This window comes from Simochromis diagramma, unplaced genomic scaffold (assembly GCF_900408965.1).
Source record: "Simochromis diagramma unplaced genomic scaffold, fSimDia1.1 OVJJ01000171.1, whole genome shotgun sequence".
In the NCBI taxonomy this organism is placed as follows: Eukaryota; Metazoa; Chordata; class Actinopteri; order Cichliformes; family Cichlidae; genus Simochromis; species Simochromis diagramma.
Genome location: NW_024387222.1, coordinates 134154 through 162011, shown reverse-complemented (window position 1 = coordinate 162011; position 27858 = coordinate 134154). Strand labels below are relative to the sequence as shown.

General features: G+C 43.6%; 3 protein-coding genes across 4 annotated transcripts; all 3 read right to left on the bottom strand.

Annotated features, from left to right (window-relative positions):
* Nucleotides 1–486: 486 nt before the first annotated feature.
* LOC120746584 (E3 ubiquitin-protein ligase RNF139-like) lies at nucleotides 487–26657 on the bottom strand. Of its 2 annotated transcripts, XM_040052017.1 has the most exons (7): nucleotides 26572–26657; nucleotides 11392–11529; nucleotides 9472–10127; nucleotides 6595–6742; nucleotides 6371–6477; nucleotides 5628–5879; nucleotides 487–4407 (listed from the first exon to the last, which is right to left on the bottom strand). In XM_040052017.1, exons 1-7 carry the CDS (start codon nucleotides 26594–26596, stop codon nucleotides 3625–3627), a joined length of 2109 nt encoding a protein of 702 aa, XP_039907951.1. In that variant the 5' UTR covers nucleotides 26597–26657; the 3' UTR covers nucleotides 487–3624. The 2 variants fall into 2 exon arrangements, with proteins under 2 accessions (XP_039907951.1, XP_039907950.1); XM_040052016.1 differs by lacking the exon at nucleotides 26572–26657 and having other exon boundaries at nucleotides 11392–12851.
* LOC120746589 (putative deoxyribonuclease TATDN1) lies at nucleotides 12983–13792 on the bottom strand (the record flags this gene model as incomplete). The annotated part of the gene is made up of 3 exons (XM_040052024.1): nucleotides 12983–13237; nucleotides 13362–13488; nucleotides 13756–13792. Coding segments are annotated over 3 exons (267 nt in total), but the record flags the coding sequence as incomplete, so codon positions are not given.
* On the bottom strand, nucleotides 13763–26622 carry LOC120746586 (E3 ubiquitin-protein ligase RNF139-like). Its single transcript, XM_040052018.1, has 7 exons — nucleotides 26434–26622; nucleotides 21121–21776; nucleotides 20335–20482; nucleotides 20111–20217; nucleotides 19600–19851; nucleotides 15033–15409; nucleotides 13763–13880 (listed from the first exon to the last, which is right to left on the bottom strand). Coding segments are annotated over exons 1-7 (1704 nt in total). The 5' UTR covers nucleotides 26597–26622; the 3' UTR covers nucleotides 13763–13879.
* Nucleotides 26658–27858: the final 1201 nt, after the last annotated feature.

Sequence of the window (27858 nt, the reverse complement as noted above, 5' to 3'; positions counted from 1 at the left end):
TACAATGTCAGGTTGACCCTCAACTTCATAATTTGTACCTAATGTACTTTATGTAAATAAGTTAAACATGCTGGATTATGTAAACACTGTCAAGCACCGAGATCACTTTTTGTTACCTGAATGTAAAACAAAAGGAATAAGAAAAAGTCTTTTTTTCCTCAACTAAATAATATCAATACACTTTATTGTAACAAGTCCTTTTTTTTCCTCAATAAAAATATAATAATAATAATAATAATAATAAAAAGAAGATTATGCTCTAATGTGTTTATGAAGAAGTCACTTAAAGGCGTCATCAGTCCAGATGCAATATCAAAGATGATTTTATTTACATAAATCTCTTTTTTAAAACGAAAGGCAAAATGAACAGCTTCCACCTTTTAAAAAGCTTTCAGAACAATCAAACTAATAATCAAAGTCCTTCATTACTGAAACAAAAAGCACAGCTTTCTAATCAAATTAGACCCAACACTTCCTCATTTGTCATATCCTCTTATCGAGCAAGAATTAAATGGATTCCTTGCAGCTTTTTTTTTTTTTTTTTTAAAACAGCACAGAGCACAAGTTTGTAGTCAAACCCTTCAAAACGTTTGGGCTGTGGAAGTCTACACATCATAATACTCGTGGAGTTGTGCTTGAAAGCCAGTTTTAATACAGTTTCACATTAAAGATCTCTGTAGTCGCTGAGGGAGCTGAGTCAGCCGGGGCTTCGTTTTGGACCAGTAGTTTAAATTTTTAGATCAGCAGGTATAAACCTCAGGAAAATAAAAACATTTTCTTATTTTAAACAAATTTTTAACAACATGATCGCACACTGCCTTCAGAGGTTGCACGTCTGGATCTTTTCCAGTTTCTTTCTTCCAGCCTTGCAGCCTGTGGCTGCTAACACAGTTTTAGCCTTTAAAAAAGTGCCGTCCTCGTAGCTCGGACACAACAAGGAATCTGTACCAGTGATTAGAAAGAAAATGTGCATTTAGTGAATGATAAAACCACCGGTGTGGGAACAGAAATTCCATCCAACTCTTTTAAATTTTTCCCTTAAGAAATGCAAAACAACTGGCACCTCCTATATTTTTATGACCGTTACTGAACATAGCAATCATTTCCCAAATACATTTTTGGACTCTAGCTCTTCAGATGTGCTCCTTCACACTCTTATTAACCGCTCCCAGGTCTGAAACAAGCTTTTAGCCAACGTCAATACTGATTTCTTAAAAGAATGATGTAGAAAGTAGCGTCAAGGGGAAACGTGTGCACGTGTTTGTTTCATTAAATGTACAATAACGTACACAAATCTAAGCAAGGTCACACAAGAGACCAGTAGTAAGTAATGACAGAGGTATATCAGTGATTACAGTAGGATGTCACCTTTACAAAAAAAAAAAAAGAAAAAAGAGACACCTCTCAGTTTTCTCTGGTCGGTGCAGAGCTGATGGGGAACTGCTTCGCTCTCCTGCTTCATTCACAAATCCTCGGTTTGCATTTAAGGACAAAAACAAAAGCTGAGCGAGTTCACCACAAACCTGAGCTGTGATCAGTCTGCAAGTCGGAGATTTTAACACACAGGAAACGAATCAAACATTTAACGTCACCGAGGTGAAAGATGCTAACTTTGATGGGGATCCATCGTCTATTCAAATAAAAACAGCTGAATCAGTCGTGACCGTTTGTGCTCACAGCTTTTCTAAAAACTCAAATCCAGCAGAATGACTCGAGCTCAAAATCTGTTGAAATCGCTCCTCAGTTGTGTCGTTAATGAACACTCTAGCATCTTTCCCTGCAGCACACCACGAGGGAACATGAACCAAATTATTAAGACACCATCTTATCACATTACAAGTCGGCAGCCACACACACGCGCGCACACACACACACCAGGGCTGCATATTAAGTGCATTTATGTTCAGAGACTCCCATCATAACTTAAATTTCACCAGGCTCCCCACTTAAGCCCCCCCGTGCACCTCTGATCCACTCAGCATGGTTTGTACTTTCAGACCTTTTACAGTTTCTCTATTTTAACCACGAACCTTTAACTAGTGCAGAGAGAAAACTCCATTTTCAAACAGACAACTTTCACACTAAGAATCATCAGTGTGGATGAGGTCTCTGAAGCAGCACATCAGATCCAGTAGCCTCACTGTTTTGGACTACTGATCGGTGCTGGTGGTGGATTTGTCCACCAAGGTCAAACCGCCTGTCTATGCAAAGCTCTCCTGTAATGCCGTGAGAGTCCGTGGCACAAACCACCTTCACTAAAACATCATCATCCACCGCCCACCCTACTAGCCAGATTAGCCTCCCTGTAACCTTTTCCATGACATCAGTCCAACCATTATCTGAAGGAGGGTTGTGGTAGGAGCCGGCTAAGCAGACATCCTCCTCACCAGAAACACTTTACAATTCTGTTTATAGGTCTGCTGTAATGGGTCCTCGTACCTGGGCGTGTCTGAAAAACCTCTGAAGGGAGGAGTCCAGGAGGCATTCTGACCAGACGCCTGAACCACCTCAGCTGCCTCAGCCTGAGATGAACGAGCAGCGGCTTTATTCTGAGCTTCTTATCTTAAGTGAAGCGCATGCATCTGTATTTAATCTAAGTTGTAACTGCAAAAGGTTTTGAGACCGTGTGCCATAACCTGACATGCACCTCCCTAGAAATGCATCAACGCAGCTCACAATGACAAGGACTGGCTGCTCAGCACTGCCATTTCCTCCTATCTGTGACTGCTTCTGCTGCCAACAGAATACATGAATCACACGTAAGGCTAAGCCCAGCCAGCCTACCCACTACAAATGTAAGAGAGGCACGTGTATTCTTGATCTTCCTGTTTTGGTCATGGCCACAGGGTGAGGGTTGTAGCATCATGGACTGGTAAATCTAAAAGCCTCCAGCTCAGCTCTCCCCTCCCTTCCTTAAAATGAAATTTAAGTCATGGTTTTGACAAACTGGAGGAAAAGCAACAGGCAACCCAGAGTGGTCAGAACAGGAGAGACCAGATCGCAATGAAAAACAAAAAACAGAGACAATCTGAAAGCTTTCTAGCGGTGCACAAAACAAGGATCCCGAAGGAGGAGCTCAGCTAAATTTCAAACCAGATAAGTTTTTAATGCTCATAAGTGACAAAGTCTAAAGAAAGAAAATAATGTGCAGCTTTGTTTCTTTTCTCCATTTGGAACAAAACACTTCTACCACCATCTCCAACAAGGCAGAATCTGCTGCTGCAGATAGTCTCAGATTTATTTTTATTATAAACGTTCTGATTGGCATCAGGGAATAAATGGTGCAAAGTCAGCTGTGCCCACATAGCAAGGTTTCTATCAGGATCTCGGTACTCCGGAGATACTGTCGAATAAAAAGAGTAGTTGGGAGTTTTTTGGTCTGTCATACAGCTTCAACATGCACACACACACACACACACACACACACACACACACAGAACGAGAGCAGCAGTTACTCTTTCCACGAGCCCTTGTAGAGTAAAACTCAAAAACGTAAAGAAACTAACAAGAAAGACATCCCTGACATTTTTCAAGAGCAAATTAAGATGCTTAAGATGTCTTTTATCATTTCTTAACTTAAATATAATAAAGATATATGTTTATTTATCTATAGCTCTTCTGTCGTCAGTCCTCTGTGGAGTCTGTGTCATCATTTATATAGTCTTCTTCTATCAGCGCGCTGCCGTTCTGAGTCCCCCACTCGTCTTCGTCATACTCTATACTGTCATTGTCCTCCAGCAGATCGTGGTCCAGCGCCGCCGCTCCTCCTGCGGCCTGCGCGCCAACTGCCACTCCGTTGGCCTGCAGCTCTGCAGCCGGCTGTCCTCGCTGATTGTCCCCCGGTGCCGGTGGGCCCGCAGCGGCGGCATCCTGCTGCGGAGCGTAGCCCCCGTTGTTATTGGAAAAGGCGGCTCTGTCTCTACTCTCCTCCTCAACGTAAACTCTCTGGTGGCACATGGGGCACGTGTCCTGGATGTAGAGCCACTTCCTCAGGCACAGTGCATGGAAGTAGTGGTGGCAGGGCGTGAGGCGGGCTGAGGTGGCGAACTCCTGATAACAGATGGCGCACACGTCCTCGATGTTCCTCAGCTGGTCACCGCGCACCTCCGGCAGGGAGTTGATCTTCTTGACGGCAGTGCGGCGGTTGATGAACGTTTTCCAGCCGTTCTTGGCCTGCAGGTAGATGTTAAAGTAAGCGTGCAGGCACATCATGCAGGCGCGGATCTTGCTGCCCGTCTCGAACATCATGGTGTAGGCGCCATTTCCGAACATGATGACGCCGAACAGGAACTCGATGATGTTGCCCGTGGAGCGCACGTAGTAGACGTAGTCATCCAGCTTCTCCCACAGGACATTGGAGAATCCGTCAGCCATGAAGAGGCTGTAGACGGTCAAAGACACAACCACCTGGAGAGCAGGAAGCAGAAACATGAGCTGAATTTAATCTGCAGAGATCAAAGCAGACGAGTGAACGGTTTCAGCTCCTGACAGGGAGTGAGCACGCCAACGGGAAGTTTGATAAAATCTCCTTTAAATTCTGCTCTGTGTGTGTGTGTGTGTGTGTGTTCATGCTTCACTGCACGCTCCAAGTTAATTTGAGAAAGAACAAAAATATCCTGCATGCTGTTGATCGCCTGAACTCACAATTCATGTTTTAGTTGAAGTTTGTACATCTTTACTTAAATTGTTGTTCCTTAAAGTTTACTCCCTGAATAATGAACATTCACAAACGTAAAAATGCAACAGCCATACATCCTCTGTGACACGGAGCTGAAGCTGACCTCTGGTGACAGCTGGAATGTTTTTGGACCCTAAGCTTGAAGTAAACAGTCTAAAAATGTGTCGCCGCTCTCCTTCAGAACAGTTTCGATTCGACACCCACAAACTCGCCATTCCTCAGCGGGTCCCCAGGCTAATTTTAGTCAAGTGAGCATGCCCAGAATATCTAATGTAGGAGCCTGGTTCCATGTTCTTATAGTTACATTTGTCTCTAAGCAGCAGAAACACTAACTTGCAAGTACTTTATATGCAAACTCACAACACTTAAGAATTTACAAACAGTATCTGTGGTTCCTTGTCCACCTCTCTGAATCAGTTTTACTGTTGTTGCTGACAAAGCCTGGCCCTCACCTCGGCTCTCCCCTCGCCTATCGAGGAGTGAGTTTGGGTTTTTAGAGATGTGCTGCAAAGGAAAAGTGGTGCGTTGGATTTAGCACAAAACACAAAGCGAGAGCATAACTGTGAAAAGGAATCCAGACAAGTAATCATTTAATCCTGATTATTTCTTGTTTTCATAAATGCTGGAAGCCATAAGTGTAATTGAACATAAATACTAATTAACTGTAGGCACAGACTATAAACTCAATAAGCAGAATACTATCAGTCTCCACTCAATCCCACGTTGACAAACACACAACAGAATCCTTACTGACTCCTTTGTAGGGCTAAATCATGCTCTTATATGCACATCAATCAGGTCATTATTGTTACACATTTGATTATTTAAGTCACAAGTTTGATTACTCTTGATCTCTTGACTAACATAACACACAAAAATCTCAGACTGAAAACGGTGGGAGACGTTGGACGTCATCAATTCCAGTAAAAGATAAATTGTTTGCGCTCACCTTGAGGCAGAGCTCAACACAGAAGGCGGTGACGGCAAAGAGCCAAGTGTTGAGGGGGTAGTGATGCCAGAGGGTGTAGCTGAGCACCACGGGGAGTACAAAGAGCGCCAGGGACACCAGCAGGACGGGGAAATGCCGCCGAAAAGAGGAGACATGGGAAGCGCTGAGAGACATGAGGACGGGGTCAGTCATGCCGTGAATGAAGTGCAGGATGGCGGTCAGCAGAAGGCACATGTTCCGGCTTAGGCGGACCTGTGGATCAAAACCAAGACTAAGTTACGTGTACGAAGTTATTACGTTATAACCACAGGAATACAGGATTACAAAAGGAACAGTGAACTCTGCTACTGTGTGCAAATGTCATTTACAGTATAAATCATTAAACATGTTTTGGTAGTTTAGAGGGCAACATAACAATTCACAAAGAGACTAAAACAGGGGTGGGAAACTCCAGGCCTCAGGGGCCGGTATCCTGCAGGTTTTAGATGCGTCCTTGATCCGACACAGCTGATTCAAATGGTTAAATGACCTCAACATGTCCTGAAGTTCTCCAGAGGCTTGGTAACGAACAAATCATGTGATTCAGGTATGTTGACCCAGGGTGAGATCTAAAACCTGCAGGACACCGGTCCTCGAGGCCTGGAGTTGCCCACCCCCGGGCTAAAACACCAAAAAAAATGAGAGAAAAACAGTTTGCCGGCTGCTTTGACGGTGTAAATTGGAAGCACGAATCCGAGACGTACCAGACGTTCCTCAGGTTCCAGGCTGCTGAGGCCAGTCTGAAGAGCCAGGATGAAAAACAGGACAGGAGCCACAAAGCCCAACCGCTTGTCCTCCTCCTCAGTCGAACCTGAAGGTTCAAATTAAGAAAGTGCTCAACTCCAGGAGCATCCAAACAATTTCGTGAAGGGCAAATCAGGAAGGCTTTTACACCTGATACCACTCCAACTAACAATCTCAGTCATACCTATGAAAGCCAGGATGCTGAGACCCAGGTAATGTGCAACAGAGGAGATAACAGCACTCATCCCCAGCACAGTGAGCGTGGAGTCGCAGCCGGAGATGATCAGGTTACTCGTGAGATCCCAGAACACATCCCAGCTCAGCAGGTAACCCTGAAAACGGTGCAGTCACACAGGTACATGCGTCACCTTTACTCATAATCCCGTTTAGCTTCAGTTCAGACTCTGCAGTCTTTTTAGGTGAGACTTTATTATTAACAGCAACACAGAACATGAAGAAGCAGCTTCAGTAGAAAGGAGGTTGTTAAAGAATTATGACCTTGTTATTAGGGGTGCAACGATACTCGTATCGATATTGAACCGTTCGATACAGTGCTTTCGGTTCGGTACGCATATCTATCGAACAATACAAAATTTTCAATTTATTTTATCAACTTTTCTTCTGACGATGCTGTCTGTGTCAGTGGATCTGCGCTCAACAGTGCAGCCTAGGTGGAATAGTCGAACGCAGATTCACTGAGCGCAGGGCAAGCTAGTAGGGCTGGGCGATATGGCCTAAAATTCATATCGCGATATAATTTGATGCATGTGCAGTAACGATATATATCACGATATATTCTTTTCTTCTGTATAACGCATTTTCCACACTATAAGGCACACTTAAAATCCTTTAATTTTCCTCAAAAATCGAGAGTGTGCCTTATGTATGAATTCTGGTTGTGCTTACTGACCTCGAACAGATTTGGGCAGAAATCTGTTAAAAAATGTTTTAGTACAACTTTGGTAAGCCGCACTGCTTGATGGATTGTGAGAGCATTACGGCTGCCGTAGTGAGGAGCTTCGCGGGGTAATCTGGGTCCAAAACTCCGTCTCTTCAGCTCCCAAAGTCAAACGAATACTGAGAGTTAAAAACTGTCTAAATTCTTTCGTCTTTAATTAAATCATCAGTGTTGTTGCTTTACCAGGTGTAACAATTAAGTTTAACATCCATGCATCCATGAAAACAGAATTTATTACATTTAACGGAGTTAGAAGTTAACAGGAAGTTAGCTCGTTAGCTCGCTAGATTCCACCTAAACATGTTGTGCTACGTGATTGCTAGCGAAACAGCTATGTTAGCATAACATTAGCACAGTGAAGCTGGAGGATGAACGCCAACTTTTTTCCACTCATTAAAAGTTAACTTCAGGGATTCTGGTGGTCAGGGACAAATGCAATCGCATAGCAGGATGTTATACACGGGCCAAACATCAGTCAGGGGAACAACTGAGATTATTCATCCACAATACGAGGTTAGTTATTAATATACTGCAACAACATGGGAATAGAACAGCTGCGAGAGAATTCAACATTAATGAATCAATGGTAGGGAAGTGGAGGAAGCGCAGTTTTTGGCTTTCCCCTTATTTGAAAAGTGCTTCATCTCTTTGCTATGACTGTCACCCGGCCATAATTTGCAGATGATAATCGTTTTAGCCGCTGCGATGCTTTCGACCAAAACAGGCGCAGCTTGATGACATCATCAACATGCGCTATCGCGATAGAGCGATATAGTGAAAATCTCTATCGTTGGCCAAATTTATATCGTTTCTATCGTAAATCGTTTATATCGCCCACCCCTACAAGCAAGATAGAAGTTAAGCTCTCCTTGCAACATGGCAAATTGAACCTCCCCCACCCTCATTCACATCTGGCGTTTGGAACTATTTTGATTTTCATGTGAAGTATGACTCTGAAGGTAAGCGCATCATGGACAAAAGTAAAACAGTATGTTGGATGTGCCACGCAATGCTCAATTACATGGGTGGGAACTACTGCGTTAGCGCAGTTAGCTCATCAACGTGTTGACGTCGTCCAGCCCCGCGCACGGGGCAATCCGCAGTAGCTCGTTAACGGAGATTTGCCGCGTTGTGGTGTTAATGTCGTTTTAACGAGATTAACGCTGACAGCACTAGTGGGAACACAACGAATATGGCTGCACATTTATGCTGACATCATCCTAGTGCAAAGACAAGTGGGAGCAGACAAAAACACATGCTACAAACTTTACCCGAGTCATTTAGACAGCCGTTAGCACATGATTCTCCTTATGGGACCTGATATGTTTAATATGCTGCTGAGAATATAGAAGCGTATAGTATAGCTTTTATTTTGGAAAGAGCCATTTCTCTGTAATAAACTCTCTTTTCCAACGATGAGTGATTTCTCCATCAGATAGATTAATTTTTTTATTACTTTGTTTTTTCAGCAACATTAAATTTAAAAACTGTACTTTTGAGTTAAAATATATATTTATAATTTTAATAAATGACAAATTAAAAAGGCATGAACATTTTTTGGTATCGAAAAAATATTGAACCGTGACACCAAAGTATCGAACCGAACCGTGAATTTTGTGTATCGTTGCAGCCCCTACTTGTTATGTAGTGTGCATCATTTTTAACTGCTCTTCAGACACTGTTTATAAATTATTAAAAGAATATTTCACATTGAAATTCGTGCATTCATATACCTGTAAAACACTGCAAAGAGCTAATGTGCCAGCTGGACTTTACTTGGCTACAGAACACAGGAAACCTGTAGAGGTCACCTACATACATTTTAGGCTTTCAGAGATATTTTTAAACACACAGGAACTAATTTTTAGATATAATTACAGAAATCCAACAGGGGCGCCTGGGGCTGCAAAAGGAAAACTTCTTTCCCCAAACAAATATATGACTTTTGTAAACATTATGATATGTCAAAGACTCTGAATAAGGTCATTAACCAAATTTCAATTCATTGTGGCTAACATCTTGTTAGCTTACCTTGCTTATGAAGTGAACATTATATAGCAAACATGTCCTGGAAGTGAAGTTTTTTTATCTAAAAGCATTTACCTGTGCATCAGAGCTCCCATCTGCAGCTCCACCTGTGGCATCTCCGCTCTCTCTCCCCACCGCCTGCACCACATAAACCAGTATCAGTGCCTGGGCTGTTACCCGGGTCAGCCAGAACACTCGAAGCACATCAGGGAACCTGATCCTCTTCCACGTGTCTTCCAGCAGCAGCTGGAGTCCGTAGATCCTGTACATGTGCCGTACGAGCAGGTAGACGTACCGGCATGAATAGTAGAACCATTTGAGCCTCGTGGCGAGGCAAACGGCTGTGCTGAGAGCCAGCACCAGGCCCGAGAACATTGCCACCAGATGCCTGACATCTGCAGGAAGTTCAATCATCAGCCCCCACAGAGGAATCATGATGTCCAGGACCACCAGCGCAGCAAACACCGACTGGAGGTTAAGCAAGAACACATAGCCAATCCCAAAGACGAGCTGGATGGCGGCCATGCCCAGCCACAGCGTCGGCCCGTTTCTAGGCAGCAACCTGAAGCCCAACGCTGCTTTATAGTAGGCGTTGTAGAAGTCCATGTGGGAGGTGGCGTAGTAGTTTATGAGGACTGCTGCCATGCCAAGGAGGACAGCAAAGAATAGAGTGTAGAACTTAAACAAGGCTTTCTGAGAAAGCAGCAGCACCACAGTGGAGATGAGGACACCTGGAACACACCGGAGAAGCAGTCAGAAAGACAGGAAAGGCAAATATTTCTCACTGAAAACTGAACAAATGTCAGCTAACTGTAGCTTCCAAGTTTGTCTGATTATAGTGAGCATTTAGATCAATCTTTGTGAGAAAACAACAGATGCTGCACATTAAACAATTTTGGAGCAAAATAATCAGCATAGAGTTGAGTAATCCTGATAAGTCAAAGGATGAACAAGCAACATACATAATATAACATAAATAGAAAAACAAATAAGAACAAAAACAAACAAAGAAATCCACGTAATGCTACGTGTGCATTTGATAACACTATGATAAACTGATCGTACATACTGTAGAGGACCTCAACCAACCTGAGCCTTACTGCTTTAATATAAACTTGTTCAAACATCTGGCACTATGGAGTCTCTGTTCCTGTACTAAACATAAAGAAACACGGGTACAGAAGCAAACCCCACAGCTAATCTCACTTCCTGTCCATCCAAACCCAGAGCTCTTGGCTAACACTTTCAGATGGCCCGAGCTGCTCAAAGGTCTGCAAACTGGAAAACTGAGGTACATAACCTGTTTGTTGACTCAACACAGAGAAGCTTTACTCTGTCACAGTGATGAAAACGAGGAGCTGTTATGAATTACGGGGTGTAGAGGAAACTCAAAGTTAGTCAGGCTACAGACTTATTCTATCAATAAATAAAAAGTGAAACAGATTTTTGTTAGTAGCAACTCTGGTTATTACACAACACTAGTCCAGAATGTAATTCCCCTGTCCGAAAATATGACAAGTGCCAAGACATACAAATGATGTGCATAAAGTGGGACACCAGGTCAACACACGTCGATATAAAGTCACAGGTACAGAGTTCAGACCAGAGAGCAGCTCTCTGGGTACAGTTAGAGGAGAAGAAGCGAGCTTTGTCAGGAAGAAGGACCTGAATATGACCCATCTGGGTCCAAGGTGCCTCTGAGGCCATCCGTGACACCACAAATCACACTTGTGACAACACACCTTGACGTTAGCCAGCTAGTTAGCTTGCGAGCTGATGGCGCCAAAGCAGAGTAAATTAGGGTCGAGGTGAAGCAGTTAAGCAGCGTGTCAGATGGATCTGCCCTGTGTAAATGTTATTGCTGGTCGCTTAATCGGCTTTAGCCTGTCTGACAGGTGACACAGCTCCACACAGCCGACTAATGTCACGGCTAACGCGGCTAGCTCGTTGTTGTTGAGGGAAACTTGAGCGCTCCTTCATGTTAAAAATACTTACCCATGACTCTGACAAACACCTTCCCCATCGCCCCGGCCCAGCCCGAGCCAGGGTCGTAGTAAGAGTTAAAAATGGCGTCGATAATAAAAATACATGGAACTCGCAGAGCCACATCCAGCACCACCAAGGCCTGCTGGCCTATCCGGGCTTGGGTGGACGCCATACGGCTTTAGCGGAGGGCTTTTACAGTCCTGTTGGGACCCAGCTATCCATGTAACGCTGAAATACGTGACGAGTCACCCGGCAGCCGTCCTTCGTCTTCAGTTTCGCTTTGCCCAACGTTTACTTGGCAGCTGGAAGCCTGCATCTGTCCGCCATGTTCGTCCACCTCAACCTCCTGTTGCTTCTCCGGGTTACAGCCGGCAGCCGGTAAACTTCACGCCCCCATCAGACCCGGCGCTGTCCACTGTCACAAAACCAGTGTAGGCATCTCTAAATGTCAGTTTGTCAGTGCTGTGAAAGTGCCACTTGACTTCTTTTTTTTTTTTTTTTTTAAAAACCAAAGAAGTTGCTAGGCTGTTACGACGTATCGTGTCAGTGGCGTCGGTGGGCGTGGCAGCTGACGTAACATTTCTACAAACTATAAAATTACATAGCGTCATTTTTTTCTGTGTCCTGTTTGCTACACGTTTTAATGTAGACGTTATTTTGCTTTCAGAGGATGGTTTGCTAGTACAGACATCCATAAATAAAATATAACACAGACTTAATATAATAGACCATTATAGAAGTATATTAAATATATTTCAGTTTACTATATTTAGATTGCAGATTAGTTTTTATACCTTATTGAGATATTTGTTGTGTCTTATCGTATTTGATTTATTGAGCTAAAAACAAACACATTTCAAAGACTTTGGGATTTCCGAACATCTCGAGGATCCACAAAAGTTGTGGGAAAATATTCTATGGACGGAGAAAACTGAAGACAAAAGTTAAAAACTTGAACTTTTTGAAAGGTACAAATACTGTTACATCTGGCATTAAACTAAGGCAGCTTTTCATAAAAAGAAGGTCATATAAACAGTCAAACACGGTGGCGGTAATGTGATGGTCGGGGGCTGCTTTGCTGCTTCTGGACCTGGATGACTCGCCGTAACTGATAGAATCATAAATTCTGTTGTCTTCCAGAAAGTCTTTCAAGCTCAAGAGCGCTCAAGTTATGCAGCAGCACAATGAGTGACACACCAGCAAGTCCACCCCTGCATGACTTAAAAACACAAACCTCTGAGAATGCTTTTGATGGACTTCAGCATGACTCTAAAACAAGCTGACTGAATTAAAATCATTTTGCAAAGAACATTTGGCCAAAGACTCATGGCCAGGTACTGAAAACGGCTGATTTTAGCTCTTGCTGCCAATGTTGGCACAGCCAGTTTATTAGGTTTTGTATAACTTTTTATATTAATAAATTAACATTTGAAAACTCTGCATTTGCTTGGGTTACTTTTGTATAATATTAAAACTTGTTTGATGATCTGAAGCAAAAGCACTGTAGGGGTACTTGAACAATCACAAACATCAAAGCTTTTTGTGTGGTTTGAATAAACTCATTAACATTTATGTTTTTCTAAACACAACAACTGATGTGTTCCTTATGAAAAAAATATGTTTATTGTGCACTAACAGAGGACTGTAAACACAAATAATATAACAGTATAAGTGGTTTGTCCTGAGGCGCACAAACAGATTCATAAAAGAATATTAATGACACATCGGTGAGTCTGATGATGTCATTTATTATCAGCTTGAGCTGAAGAAGACTTTGACAGTGTTGTTGTAGATTGTGTTGCCCAGCTCCAGTGGATCCTCCTCCCTCGCTGCTGCCATCACCTCCAGGACTTGTCTGCAAGAGACAAATAGTGAAATCTTAAAATTAAAGGTCTATTGTGTTTAACAATATTCATGCTTCAGTGCGACGTCTGATTGTATCCATTGGATTTATAAAGCGTTTCCCTTTAGTGACTCACATGATATGACAGGGCTCATTCCGGTCCTTCAGGCAGTGTCCTGCCTCCCACTTCTTCTTTGTAGGAAATGTAGTTTTAACACATTTGGACCCGGCATGAGTGTTCTTCACACCACACCACGGGGCGTCTGGAAATGAGCAGGAAGGTGGAAATCCATAAATAACATGAATGTAGCATTTAAAGAACTGTAACATCAGCAAAACATTTCTATAAAGTGAGCACAAACCTATTTAATCTAATATATTCCCTCTTATTGGTGATACAGCTTCAACAAGAATATAAAACCAATGACTCCAGAGCTTTAAGAAAACTTTAATATTAAAGGTTCACTGTGTGATCAAACTCAGGCCACATTCTGCCAAAAGCTTTAAAATAAACAGACGGTGTGACTCACCTGTTTCTATCATGAGCCTCTCTGTGGGGATCGAAAATAAGAGTGAAGCAGTAGCTCGACGTCATGTTTCTGCTTCCCTCTGTAGAGTCCTCTGAACATGGGATCTGTCAGATTCACCCCGATGTCTGAACAGCAAGAGGTCAGGATTTATCTACATGTACTGACTCACAGAGTGTTACTGATTGTATCTTTGGAATTAAAGCATCACAGTATTGGTACCAGCATCATGCGAGAGACGCTCTGAGGTCACGTTATACAATAACACTGAACACATTTAGCAGTAATGGATACTTTACTTACAGACAATAGAAACACACTGGAAATACAGTCATATAACAAAACGAGTAATTACAACAGCTTCATTATCGTGCTGATTATTTTCAAAACAGATTATCTGTCTTTAGCCTACAACATAAAAAACTATAATAAACACCTAAATTCTACAACAATCACGAACTGAGTTTAATAACAATTATTAGTTTTAAAGAATTTATTTCACTCCATTGGTAATCTTTATAGTGACTCACTGCGAGGTACCGCATACTTTAAATACTTCTTTGACATACTTTGAAGCAGAGGTAGGTTTTCATTAAGCAATTACTAGATGATTCTTTCAGAAATATTACCAATTAACAATTTTCTGTCAGCTAAGTTACTAAATTGCTTGGACACATCTAAGTACACTGAGAACTGCTCTGCTTTTTAGACATTTCCATTTTGTAGTCGTTAATATTTAAATGAGAGATGAGCTGCTGGATGTACTGATTTGCATCATTTTATCTCAGTTGATTTTAACTTTGTGTAGCTAGGACTACAACCCTACACAGCTTACAGCTGTCCTTAATGAAGAGCAACCACAGGCTGTATGCAGAGGAGCTTCACAGACAGGTAAAGGGTTTGACTTGGTTAAATCTAATATATGGACCAGCACAGAGCTCATGCTGTGCTATATCTTCTACACATCTTCTTCATTGCCAGCACAACAGCACCAACTGCTGATCAGCTGATCAGTCTACTGTGAGCTGCCATCATGGCAGCTGAACTACTGTAAACCTGAAATAAAGTGCCTGGTATACTGTATTCCTGCACAGCTGTGAGCCTGTCACTCAGTCTGTTCCTGCTGTGTTGTCATTTTCAAGAAGCTAACTTATTAGCACTGATGCTAACAAAACATGCAGGCTGCTCCGTTTTATAACCGTCAGCGGCAGCCAGTGACACTCGCTCTCTTCTACCTTTTCTGGTAGCGTTTAACAGGCAATAAAGCAGAGGCGACTTACCAATGAATTTGTGTTGTGCCATGGTTGAAATCAAAGTCCTCAATGTTCCTCAGCTGGTCACCGCGCACCTCCGGCAGGGAGTTGATCTTCTTGACGGCAGTGCGGCGGTTGATGAACGTTTTCCAGCCATTCTTGGCCTGCAGGTACATGTTAAAGTAAGCGTGCAGGCACATCATGTAGGCGCGGATCTTGCTGCCCGCCTCGAACATCATGGTGTAGGCGCCATTTCCGAACATGATGACGCCGAACAGGAACTCGATGATGTTGCCCGTGGAGCGCACGTAGTAGACGTAGTCATCCAGCTTCTGCTTCTCCCACAGGACATTGGAGAATCCGTCAGCCATGAAGAGGCCGTAGACGGTCAAAGACACAACCACCTGGAGAGCAGGAAGCAGAAACGTGAGCTGAATTTAATCTGCAGAGATCAAAGCAGACGAGTGAACGGTTTCAGCTCCTGACAGGGAGTGAACACGCCAACGGGAAGTTTGACAAACTCTCTGTGGTAGGACTTGACTTAAGCGGCCAAAGAAGTGCAGGAGACTGATGCTGTCCAGTGTAGCAAGTGATTTATTCACCATTTGTGACCCAAACAATATTTACAAAAAATAAATAAGAAACTCAACTCCATAGTTAACTCCGTTCAAATAAACATAACTGCACACAGCTACACTGACCTTTTTCCCCAAACACCTGAGTTCTTCTGCTTAAATCGTCCACTTAACCAAACAATTTCTCCTCTGGACTATTGCATTCAGTAGGTAAGATGAATATTATCGACCTCTACTGCGATTCTTTACTAGCAACATAAACTCTGGTGTAATCCATACATTACAACAATAAATCTATTTCTCCATAAACACTCTAAAATCAACTTTTTTTAAATTACAAGAATTCTTCCCCTTCCGCACTTGGTCTCTTCCTGTGACCTCAGATGAACCCAGAAGCTATAAAGCAAGAAGTAAAACTAAATTTCCTCCTTTTGTTTCTGGAAGACCGGTAGGTAAGGTGAGTTCTAACTAAACCAATTAACAGTTGAAATAAATAACATGTTAACTTAACAAACTTGTAGGAATTGATTTAAATGTTAAATTATATAATCTGTAAAAGTGCAAAACACAAACAAACCCGCGATAGTAGATGTTTGCCTACTACAGAATACATATGAAATATGGTTAAATCAAAACAAGAATGTTAACTAAGAATATGGACAAGTGGTACTCTGACCCACACTCTCCTTTAAATTCTGCTCTGTGTGTGTGTGTGTGTGTGTGTGTGTGTTCATGCTTCACTGCATGCTCCAAGTTAATTTGAGAAAGAACAAAAATATCCTGCATGCTGTTGATCGCCTGAACTCACAATTCATGTTTTAGTTGAAGTTTGTACATCTTTACTTAAATTGTTGTTCCTTAAAGTTTACTCCCTGAATAATGAACATTCACAAACGTAAAAATGCAACAGCCATACATCCTCTGTGACACGGAGCTGAAGCTGACCTCTGGTGACAGCTGGAATGTTTTTGGACCCTAAGCTTGAAGTAAACAGTCTAAAAATGTGTCGCCGCTCTCCTTCAGAACAGTTTCGATTCGACACCCACAAACTCGCCATTCCTCAGCGGGTCCCCAGGCTAATTTTAGTCAAGTGAGCATGCCCAGAATATCTAATGTAGGAGCCTGGTTCCATGTTCTTATAGTTACATTTGTCTCTAAGCAGCAGAAACACTAACTTACAAGTACTTTATATGCAAACTCACAACACTTAAGAATTTACAAACAGTATCTGTGGTTCCTTGTCCACCTCTCTGAATCAGTTTTACTGTTGTTGCTGACAAAGCCTGGCCCTCACCTCGGCTCTCCCCTCGCCTATCGAGGAGTGAGTTTGGGTTTTTAGAGACGTGCTGCAAAGGAAAAGTGGTGCGTTGGATTTAGCACAAAACACAAAGCGAGAGCATAACTGTGAAAAGGAATCCAGACAAGTAATCATTTAATCCTGATTATTTCTTGTTTTTGTAGGGCTAAATCATGCTCTTATATGCACATCAATCCGGTCATTATTGTTACACATTTGATTATTTAAGTAACAAGTTTTACTATTCCGGATCTCTTGATCTCTTCTTGACCTTAGGATGTTAATTTCATCCATCCATCCATCCATCCATTTTCTTCCGCTTATCCGGGGCCGGGTCGCGGGCAAGCCAAGCAGCCCAAGCAGAGAAGCCTAGGCCTCCCTCTCCCCAGCCATCTCCTCCAGCTTATCCGGGGGAACACCAAGGCGTTCCCAGGCCAACCGAGAGATATAATCTCTACAGCGTGTCCTGGGTCTGCCCCGAGGCCTCCTCCCGGTGGGACATGCCCGGATAACCTCACCCAGGAGGTGCCCATGGGGCATCCTTGTCAGATGCCTGAACCACCTCAGCTGACTCCTTTCGATGTGGAGGAGCAGCGGCTCTACTCTGAGCCCCTCCCGGATGGCCGAACTTCTCACCCCATCTCTAAGGGAGAGGCCAGCCACCCTTCGGAGGAAGCCCATTTCCGGCGCTTGTATTCGCGATCTCGTTCCTTCGGTCACTACTCACAGCTCGTGGCCACAGGTGAGGGTAGGGACGTAGATCGACCGGTAAATTGAGAGCTTCGCTTTTACATTCAGCTCTCTCTTCACCACAACAGACCGGTGCAGCGTCCGCATCACTCCAGCCGCTGCACCAATCCGTCTGTCGATTTCCCGCTCCCTTCTCCCATCACTCGTGAACAAGACCCCGAAATACTTAAACTCCTCCACTTGGGGCAGGGTCTCGTCCCTGACCCGGAGTGGACACTCCACCCTTTTCCGGCTGAGGACCATGGCCTCAGATTTGGAGGTGCTGATACTCATTCCCACCGCTTCACACTCGGCTGCGAACCGTTTCAAGGCAAGCTGGAGGCCCTCACCTGATGAAGCCAACAGAACCACATCATCTGCGAAAAGCAGAGATGAGATCCTGAGACCACCGAATTGAAAGCCTTCCGCCACTTGGCTACGCCTAGAAATTCTGTCCATAAAAAATTATGAACAGAATCTGTGACAAAGGGCTGCCCTAGTGGAGCCCATCACCTACCAGGAACGAGTCCGACTTCTTGCCGGCTATGCGGAACAAGCTCTTGCAACGGTCGTATAAGGACTGAATGGCCCGTAGCAATGGGCCAGACACCACATACTCACAGAGCACCCCCCACAGAACCCCCCGAGGGACACGGGCAAATGCCTTCTCCAAGTCCGCAAAACACATATAGACTGGTTGGGCAAACTCCCATGCACCCTCAAGTATCCTCGAGAGGATAAACAGCTGGTCCAGTGTTCCACAACCAGGACGAAAACCGCATTGTTCCTCCTGTATCCGAGGTTCGACTAACAGACGAACTCTCCTCTCCAGCACCCTGGCATATACTTTCCCAGGGAGGCTGAGGAGTGTGATTCCCCTGTAGTTGGAATACACCCTCCGGTTCCCATTCTTAAAGATGGGGACCACCATCCCAGCACACCCTCACTGCACGTTTGGGTGCGCCAGGTCTGTCCAGCGTCCTCCCTCGCCACCTGATTCAACTCACTACCAGGGGGTGATCAGTTGACAGCTCAGCCCCTCTCTTTATCAGAGTGTCCAAAACTTATGGCCTCAGGTCTGGTGATACGATTACAAAATTGATCATTGACCTTTGGCCTAGAGTGTCCTAGTGCCACGTGCACTTATGGACACTCTTATGTTCGAACATGGTGTTCATTATGGCCAAACTGTGGTTTGCACAGAAGTCCAATAACAAAACACTGCTCGGGTTCAGATCCGGGAGGCCGTTCCTCCCAATCACGCCCTTCCAGGTTTCACTGCCGTTGCCCACGTGAGCACTGAAGTCTCCCAGTAGGACAACAGAGTCCCTAGGAGGGGCACTCAGGGACTCCAAGAAGGCTGGGTACTCTGAACTGCCGCTCGGTGCATAAGCACAGACGACAGTCAGGACCTGTTCCCTGACCCGACGGCGAAGGGAACAAACCCTCTTGTCCAATGGGAAACACCCCAACATACCAGCAGCAAGCCAAGGGGATACAAAGATACCCACCCTAGCCTGACGCCTCTCACCAGGGGTATCTCCAGACTGAGGTCTGGAATTGCACCAGACTGAGGAGACTGGTTCCAGAGCCCCGGCCATAAGTGAGCCTGACTATATCTAGCCAGTACCTCTCAGCCTCACGCACTGGCTCAGGCTCCTGCCCCACCAGAGAGGTGACATTCCATGTCCCAATTGCCAGTCTTGGTAGCTGGGGATCGGGTCAGCCAGGGCCTCCGCCCGACTCGCATTGCACCCGACCCCTAAGGTGCCTCCTGCGGGTGGTGTCCCGTTTTCGGGCTGTTCCCGGCCGGGCCGCAAGGATGTTAATTTATAAATTTTTTTCATTAGTTTGAGTCATGCTGAGTCCAAAAAACCTCACATACGTGAAACTGAATGACTAACATAACGCACAAAAATCTCACAGACTGTGAAAACTTTGGGAGACATTGGACGTCATCCATTCCAGTCAAAGATAAATTGTTTGCACTCACCTTGAGGCAGAGCTCAACACAGAAGGCGGTGACGGCAAAGAGCCAGGTGTTGAGGAGGTAGTGATGCCAGAGGGCGTAGCTGAGCACCGCAGGGAGTACAAAGAGCACCAGGGACACCAGCAGGACGGGGAAATGCCGCCGAAAAGAGGAGACATGGGAAGCGCTGAGAGACATGAGGACGGGGTCAGTCATGCCGTGAATGAAGTGCAGGATGGCGGTCAGCAGAAGGCACATGTACCGGCTTAGGCGGAACTGTGGATCAAAACCAAGACTAAGTTACGTGTACGAAGTTATTACGTTATAACCACAGGAATACAGGATTACAAAAGGAACAGTGAACTCTGCTACTGTGTGCAAATGTCATTTACAGTATAAATCATTAAACATGTTTTGTTAGTTTATAGGGCAACATAAAAATTCACACAGAGGTTAAAACAACAGAAAAATGAGAGAAAAACAGTTTGCCAGCTGCTTTGATGGCGTAAACTGGAAGCCCAAATCCGAGACGTACCAGACGTTCCTCAGGTTCCAGGCTGCTGAGGCCAGTCTGAAGAGCCAGGATGAAAAACAGGACAGGAGCCTTGAAGCCCAACCGTTTGTCCTCCTCCTCAGTCGAACCTGAAGGTTCAAATTAAGAAAGTGCTCAACTCCAGGAGCATCCAAACAATTTCGTGAAGGGCAAATCAGGAAGGCTTTTACACCTGCTACCACTCCAACTAACAATCTCAGTCATACCTATGAAAGCCAGGATGCTGAGACCCAGGTAATGTGCAACAGAGGAGATAACAGCACTCATCCCCATTATAGTGAGCATGGAGTCGCAGCCGGAGATGATGATGTTACTCGTGAGATCCCAGAACACATCCCAGCTCAGCAGGTAACCCTGAAAACGGTGCAGTCACACAGGTACATGCGTCACCTTTACTCATAATCCCGTTTAGCTTCAGTTCAGACTCTGCAGTCTTTTTAGGTGAGACTTTATTATTAACAGCAACACAGAACATGAAGAAGCAGCTTCAGTAGAAATGAGGTTGTTAAAGAATTATGACCTTGTTATGTAGTGTGCATCATTTTTAACTGCTCTTCAGACATCAGACACTGTTTATAAATTATTAAAAGAATATTTCACATTGAAATTCGTGCATTCATATACCTGTAAAACACTTCAAAGAGCTAATGTGCCAGCTGGACTTTACTTGGCTACAGAACACAGGAAACCTGTAGAGGTCACCTACATACATTTTAGGCTTTCAGAGATATTTTTAAACACACAGGAACTAATTTTTAGATATAATTACAGAAATCCAACAGGGGCGCCTGGGGCTGCAAAAGGAAAACTTCTTTCCCCAAACAACTATGACTTTTGTAAACATTATGATATGTCAAAGACTCTGAATAAGGTCATTAACCAAATTTCAATTCACTGTGGCTAACATCTTGTTAGCTTACCTTGCTTATGAAGTGAACATTATATAGCAAACATGTCCTGGAAGTGAAGTTTTTTTATCTAAAAGCATTTACCTGTGCATCAGAGCTCCCATCTGCAGCTCCACCTGTGGCATCTCCGCTCTCTCTCCCCACCGCCTGCACCACATAAACCAGTATCAGTGCCTGGGCTGTTACCCGGGTCAGCCAGAACACTCGAAGCACATCAGGGAACCTGATCCTCTTCCACGTGTCTTCCAGCAGCAGCTGGAGTCCGTAGATCCTGTACATGTGCCGTACGAGCAGGTAGACGTACCGGCATGAATAGTAGAACCATTTGAGCCTCGTGGCGAGGCAAACGGCTGTGCTGAGAGCCAGCACCAGGCCCGAGAACATTGCCACCAGATGCCTGACATCTGCAGGAAGTTCAATCATCAGCCCCCACAGAGGAATCATGATGTCCAGGACCACCAGCGCAGCAAACACCGACTGGAGGTTAAGCAAGAACACATAGCCAATCCCAAAGACGAGCTGGACGGCGGCCATGCCCAGCCACAGCGTCGGCCCGTTTCTAGGCAGCAACCTGAAGCCCAACGCTGCTTTATAGTAGGCGTTGTAGAAGTCCATGTGGGAGGTGGCGTAGTAGTTTATGAGGACTGCTGCCATGCCAAGGAGGACAGCAAAGAATAGAGTGTAGAACTTAAACAAGGCTTTCTGAGAAAGCAGCAGCACCACAGTGGAGATGAGGACACCTGGAACACACCGGAGAAGCAGTCAGAAAGACAGGAAAGGCAAATATTTCTCACTGCAAACTGAACAAATGTCAGCTAACTGTAGCTTCCAAGTTTGTCTGATTATAGTGAGCATTTAGATCAATCTTTGTGAGAAAACAACAGATGCTGCACATTAAACAATTTTGGAGCAAAATAATCAGCATAGAGTTGAGTAATCCTGATAAGTCAAAGGATGAACAAGCAACATACATAATATAACATAAATAGAAAAACAAATAAGAACAAAAACAAACAAAGAAATCCACGTAATGCTACGTTTGCATTTGATAACACTATGATAAACTGATCGTACATACTGTAGAGGACCTCAACCAACCTGAGCCTTACTGCTTTAATATAAAGTTGTTCAAACATCTGGCACTATGGAGTCTCTGTTCCTGTACTAAACATAAAGAAACACGGGTACAGAAGCAAACCCCACAGCTAATCTCACTTCCTGTCCATCCAAACCCAGAGCTCTTGGCTAACACTTTCAGATGGCCCGAGCTGCTCAAAGGTCTGCAAACTGGAAAACTGAGGTACATAACCTGTTTGTTGACTCAACACAGAGAAGCTTTACTCTGTCACAGTGATGAAAACGAGCTGTTATGAATTACGGGGTGTAGAGGAAACTCAAAGTTAGTCAGGCTACAGACTTATTCTATCAATAAATAAAAAGTGAAACAGATTTTTGTTAGTAGCAGCTCTGGTTATTACACAACACTAGTCCAGAATGTAATTCCCCTGTCCGAAAATATGACAAGTGCCAAGACATACAAATGATGTGCATAAAGTGGGACACCAGGTCAACACACGTCGATATAAAGTCACAGGTACAGAGTTCAGACCAGAGAGCAGCTCTCTGGGTACAGTTAGAGGAGAAGAAGCGAGCTTTGTCAGGAAGAAGGACCTGAATATGACCCATCTGGGTCCAAGGTGCCTCTGAGGCCATCCGTGACACCACAAATCACACTTGTGACAACACACCTTGACGTTAGCCAGCTAGTTAGCTTGCGAGCTGATGGCGCCAAAGCAGAGTAAATTAGGGTCGAGGTGAAGCAGTTAAGCAGCGTGTCAGATGGATCTGCCCTGTGTAAATGTTATTGCTGGTCACTTAATCAGCTTTAGCCTGTCTGACAGGCATACATGCCAACCCTCCCGATTTTTCTGTGAGAATCCCGAATTTCAGTGCCCCTCCCAAAAATCTCCCGGAGCCACCATTCTCCCGAATTTCTCCCAATTTTCCTTCCGGATAACAAAATTGAAAAACCATATCCCAGATTGGCCCAGCCAATTCCAATTTCCAACAATGGCTACTACTACTGGAGCTACTTAGTTTAAATATTACTCTTATTAGTCTTTCGTGGTCGCAAAATTAACTTTTAGCATATTTTCAGGCGAGAATGTAGCTGAGTAAACTTCAAATATCTGAGCCGGGGAGAACTCCCGGCACATCGTTTTCAAACCCCCGCAGTCTTTTGCCTCTCAGGTTAAACATGATATATAAGTCACTTAAATAACTTAAACATCTTTTTGTTTGGCCTTTTTCAGTGTTTTATTTTTTTCGTGAGTTAATCGGTTTGGCTGACATTAAAGTTATTAGATTCGATTAAATAAAACGTATTAATCCCTCGGGAGGGTTCCTCCGGGGTTTTCACACAGCTGAATAAACATCAAAAAGAAAACTGATTAAATAGAAGTGTGAGATGGTCGAAAATTTATGCCAGCGTTCGGTTATATTTTAGATAGGAAGGAGCAGATGCCAGAGTTTCACTCCACCGAGAGAGCTTGTCATGTAATTCTGAAGGCTAGACCGTGTCAGTTCCCAAATAGACAAAAACAAACTAAAAACCAGCGATAAACAACTTAAACATAAAACAAAAAAAAAAAAAAAAAAATCACAAAGAAAAAACAATACAGTATCCACATCTGAACCAAAGAGTAAAACAGTGAAATGTGGATTATTAAATATCAGGTCTCTCTCCTCCAAGTCTCTGTTAGTACATGACTTAATAATTGATCAACAAATTGAATTACTTTGCCTTACAGAAACCTGGTTGCAGCAGGATGATTATGTTAGTTTAAATGAATCAACACCCCCGAGTCATTCTAACTACCAAAAACCTCAAAGCACAGGCCGAGGGGGCGGTGTGGCAACAATTTTTCACACCAGCCTATTAATCAACCAAAGACCCAGACAGACTTTTAATTCATTTGAAAGCCTGATGCTTCGCCTCGTCCACCCCAGCTGTAAAACTCAGAAACCAGTCGTACTTGTTATCATCTATCGTCCACCTGGGCCTTACACAGAGTTTCTCTCTGATTTCTCAGACTTTTTATCTAATTTAGTTCTGAGCTCAGATAAAATAATTATTGTGGGTGATTTTAACATCCATGTAGATGCTAAAAATGACAGCCTCAGCATGGCATTTAATCTGTTATTAGACTCAATTGGTTTCTCTCAAAATGTAAAAGAACCCACCCACCACTTTAATCACACTCTAGATCTTGTTTTAACATATGGCATAGAAACTGAACATTTAACAGTGTTTCCTGAAAACCCTCTCCTGTCTGATCATTTCCTGATAACATTTACATTTACAATAATTGATTACACAGCAGTGGAGAGTAGACTTTATCACAGTAGATGTCTTTCTGAAAGCGCTGTAACTAAGTTTAAGAATATAATCCACCCACTGTTATCATCTTCAATGCCCTGTACAAACATAGAGCAGAGCAGCTATCTGAACGCTACCCCAACAGAGGTCGATTATCTTGTTAATAATTTCACCTCCTCACTACGTACGACTCTGGATACTGTAGCTCCTGTGAAAACTAAGGTCTCTAATCAGAAGCACCTGACTCCATGGTATAATTCTCAAACACGTAGCCTAAAGCAGATGACTCGTAATCTGGAGAGGAAATGGCGTGTCACAAATTTAGAGGATCATCATTTAGCCTGGAGAAATAGTTTGTTACTTTATAAGAAAGCTCTCCGCAAAGCCAGAACATCTTACTATTCATCACTGATTGAAGAAAATAAGAACAACCCCAGGTTTCTCTTCAGCACTGTAGCCAGGCTGACAAACAGTCAGAGCTCTGTTGAGCCAACCATCCCTTTAACGTTAACTAGTAATGACTTCATGAACTTCTTCACAACTAAAATTTTAATCATTAGAGAAAAAAAATTACCAATAATCATCCCAGAGATGTAATATTATCTACAGCTACTTTCAGTACCATTGATATTCATTTACTCTTTTTCTCCCATTGATTGATTGAGTTAACTTCAATAATTACTTCCTCCAAACCATCAACGTGTCTTTTAGACCCCATTCCTACAAAACTGCTCAAAGAAGTTCTGCCAATAATTAATGCTTCAATCTCTAATAACCAGCTATGTACCACAGGCCTTCAAATAATAATAATAATAATAATGGATTGGATTTATATAGCGCTTTTCAAGGCACCCAAAGCGCTTTACAATACCACTATTCATTCACTCTCACATTCATACACTGGTGGAGGCAAGCTACAGTTGTAGCCACAGCTGCCCTGGGCAGACTGACAGAAGCGAGGCTGCCATATCGCGCCATCGGCCCCTCTGGCCAACACCAGCAGGCAAGTAGGGTAAAGTGCCTTGCCCAGGGACACAACGACCAGGACAGAGAGCCCAGGGATCGAACCGGCGACCTTCCGGTTACAGATGCGATTCCCAACCCCCTGAGCCACGATCACCCCAAATGGCAGTAGTTAAACCTTTACTCAAAAAGCCATCTCTAGACCCAGCAGTCTTAGCTAATTATAGGCCAATCTCCAACCTTCCTTTCATATCAAACATCCTTGAAAGAGTAGTTGTCAAACAGCTAACAGATCATCTGCAGAGGAATGGCTTATTTGAAGAGTTTCAGTCAGGTTTCAGAGCTCATCACAGCACAGAAACAGCTTTAGTGAAGGTTACAAATGATCTTCTTATGGTGGGTAACAGGTATCTCCGAAAACGTTAGAGCACTTATGCAAATATGTGATGTCTTGATGAATCGAGCAGGTATTTGAAGTTTAAAGATATTTTCATGCGAGAATGGTGCTGTGTAAAGTTTATTTTGTAACTCAGAAAGAGTAATATTTCAAACTCCGCCACTCTGTGCTCCTCCGCCACTGCCTCGTTTGAGTTTTGGACGAAATGGATTCTGGGATATTGCATTTCGTCATTTCGAGCTGATTGGAGACCAGAACAGCCAATCAGATTTTTTTGCATCCAAGTCTGTGATTGGCTGGTTTTGTGGCACAAATATAACGGTGAAGTTGAGCGCGCACGGGCAGAAATGTTAAGCGCGCGAGCAACACACGGGGAGCGAGCGCAAATGCAAAAACTGAGCGAGAGGGGCAGCTGTTGTGTGTGTGGATAATAGCAAACACTGAAATACATTTTTTGCACGCAGGAATGAATTTTGTTCACTCAAATTCAGCTTTTCTTCGCTCAAAATAAATTTCTCCTCAAAATACAACACTTGCACCTGCAAACTTTTCTTTACGTGCGCTCAGAATAGTGGCACAAAAATAACGCCATACTAAAGCTGCTAGCTCGTTGTTGTTGAGGGAAACTTGAGCGCTCCTTCATGTTAAAAATACTTACCCATGACTCTGACAAACACCTTCCCCATCGCCCCGGCCCAGCCCGAGCCAGGGTCGTAGTAAGAGTTAAAAATGGCGTCGATAATAAAAATACATGGAACTCGCAGAGCCACATCCAGCACCACCAAGGCCTGCTGGCCCATCCGGGCTTGAGTGGACGCCATACGGCTTTAGCGGGGCGGCCGTCCTTCGTCTTCGGTTTCGCTTTGCCCAACGTTTATTCAGCAGCTGGAAGCCTATATCTGTCCGCCATGTTCGTCCATCTCAACCTCCTGTTGCTTCTCCGGGTTAAAACGCTCCCACCTTCCGTGTTACAGCCGGTAAACTTCACGCCCCCATCAGACCCGGCGCTGTCCGCTGTCATAAAACCAGTGAAGGCATCTCTAAATGTCAGTTTGTCAGTGCTGTGAAAGTGCCACTTGACTTCTTTTTTTGTATAACCAGAGAAGTTGCTAGGCTGTTACGACTAGTGATGGGTCGTTCGCGAACGAAATGGCTCTTAGAGCCGGGTCTTTGACGTGAACGACGCGAGCCGGCTCCTTATCGCGAGCCGTCACGTGGGTTTTTTTTTTTTTTCTTTCTCTCAGCCTCTCTCTCGCACTTTTTTTCCGCTTCACTCTGCACGCGAGCCTTGTGCTTTACGCTGGGCAGAGGGGGGGAGGGGCGGTAGTTACACTCAGTAGCACAGGAACAGAGCCAGAGAGAGAGAAAGAGGCAGGGACAACAACATTAGAAAGGTATAGTAATCATCCACAACTATTTTCGGTTGCAGATGATAAAGGATTCAGAAAGTTTATTCATGCAGGTCCATATGACAGAGAATGTGCATCTTCTGTTTGTTTTCATATTATAATTTATATTTAATTGTGTTGTGGTTTGCAATGTTTTGTGTTCTTTTCACTTTAAATTTGTAAAAGGAAAAAGCTGAAAATTTAAATAGTTAAAACTTGAAATGTGAATAGTTGATTTTTGTATTATATGATTTATTTATTACATTTTATGTGGAGTGAATAAATAAAAGTATATTTACGGTGGCCCCTAGAGACAAAGCACATACAAACTTCAAATCACGTACGAACTCTGAAGCATGTACAAACTCCAAAACACGTAAAAACACGTAAAAACTCCAAAACACGTAAAAACACGTACAAACTCCGAAGCACGTAAAAACTCAGAAGCATATAAAAACTCAGAAGCACATAAAAACTCAAAACACGTACAAAAGACAACAGAAGTGCTACAGGATGCTGGGCGCAGTGTTGAGCCTTTGTTATCTTGTGGCTACACAAGCCAGCAAGTACCAACGACCGGATTTGGTGTATGGTAATAACAGGCAAATGAACTTTTTTTAAAATTATTTGAATATATATGAGTGCCTGTGTATAAATACACAAACAATACACACATGCTTTCAATTGTGTAATTT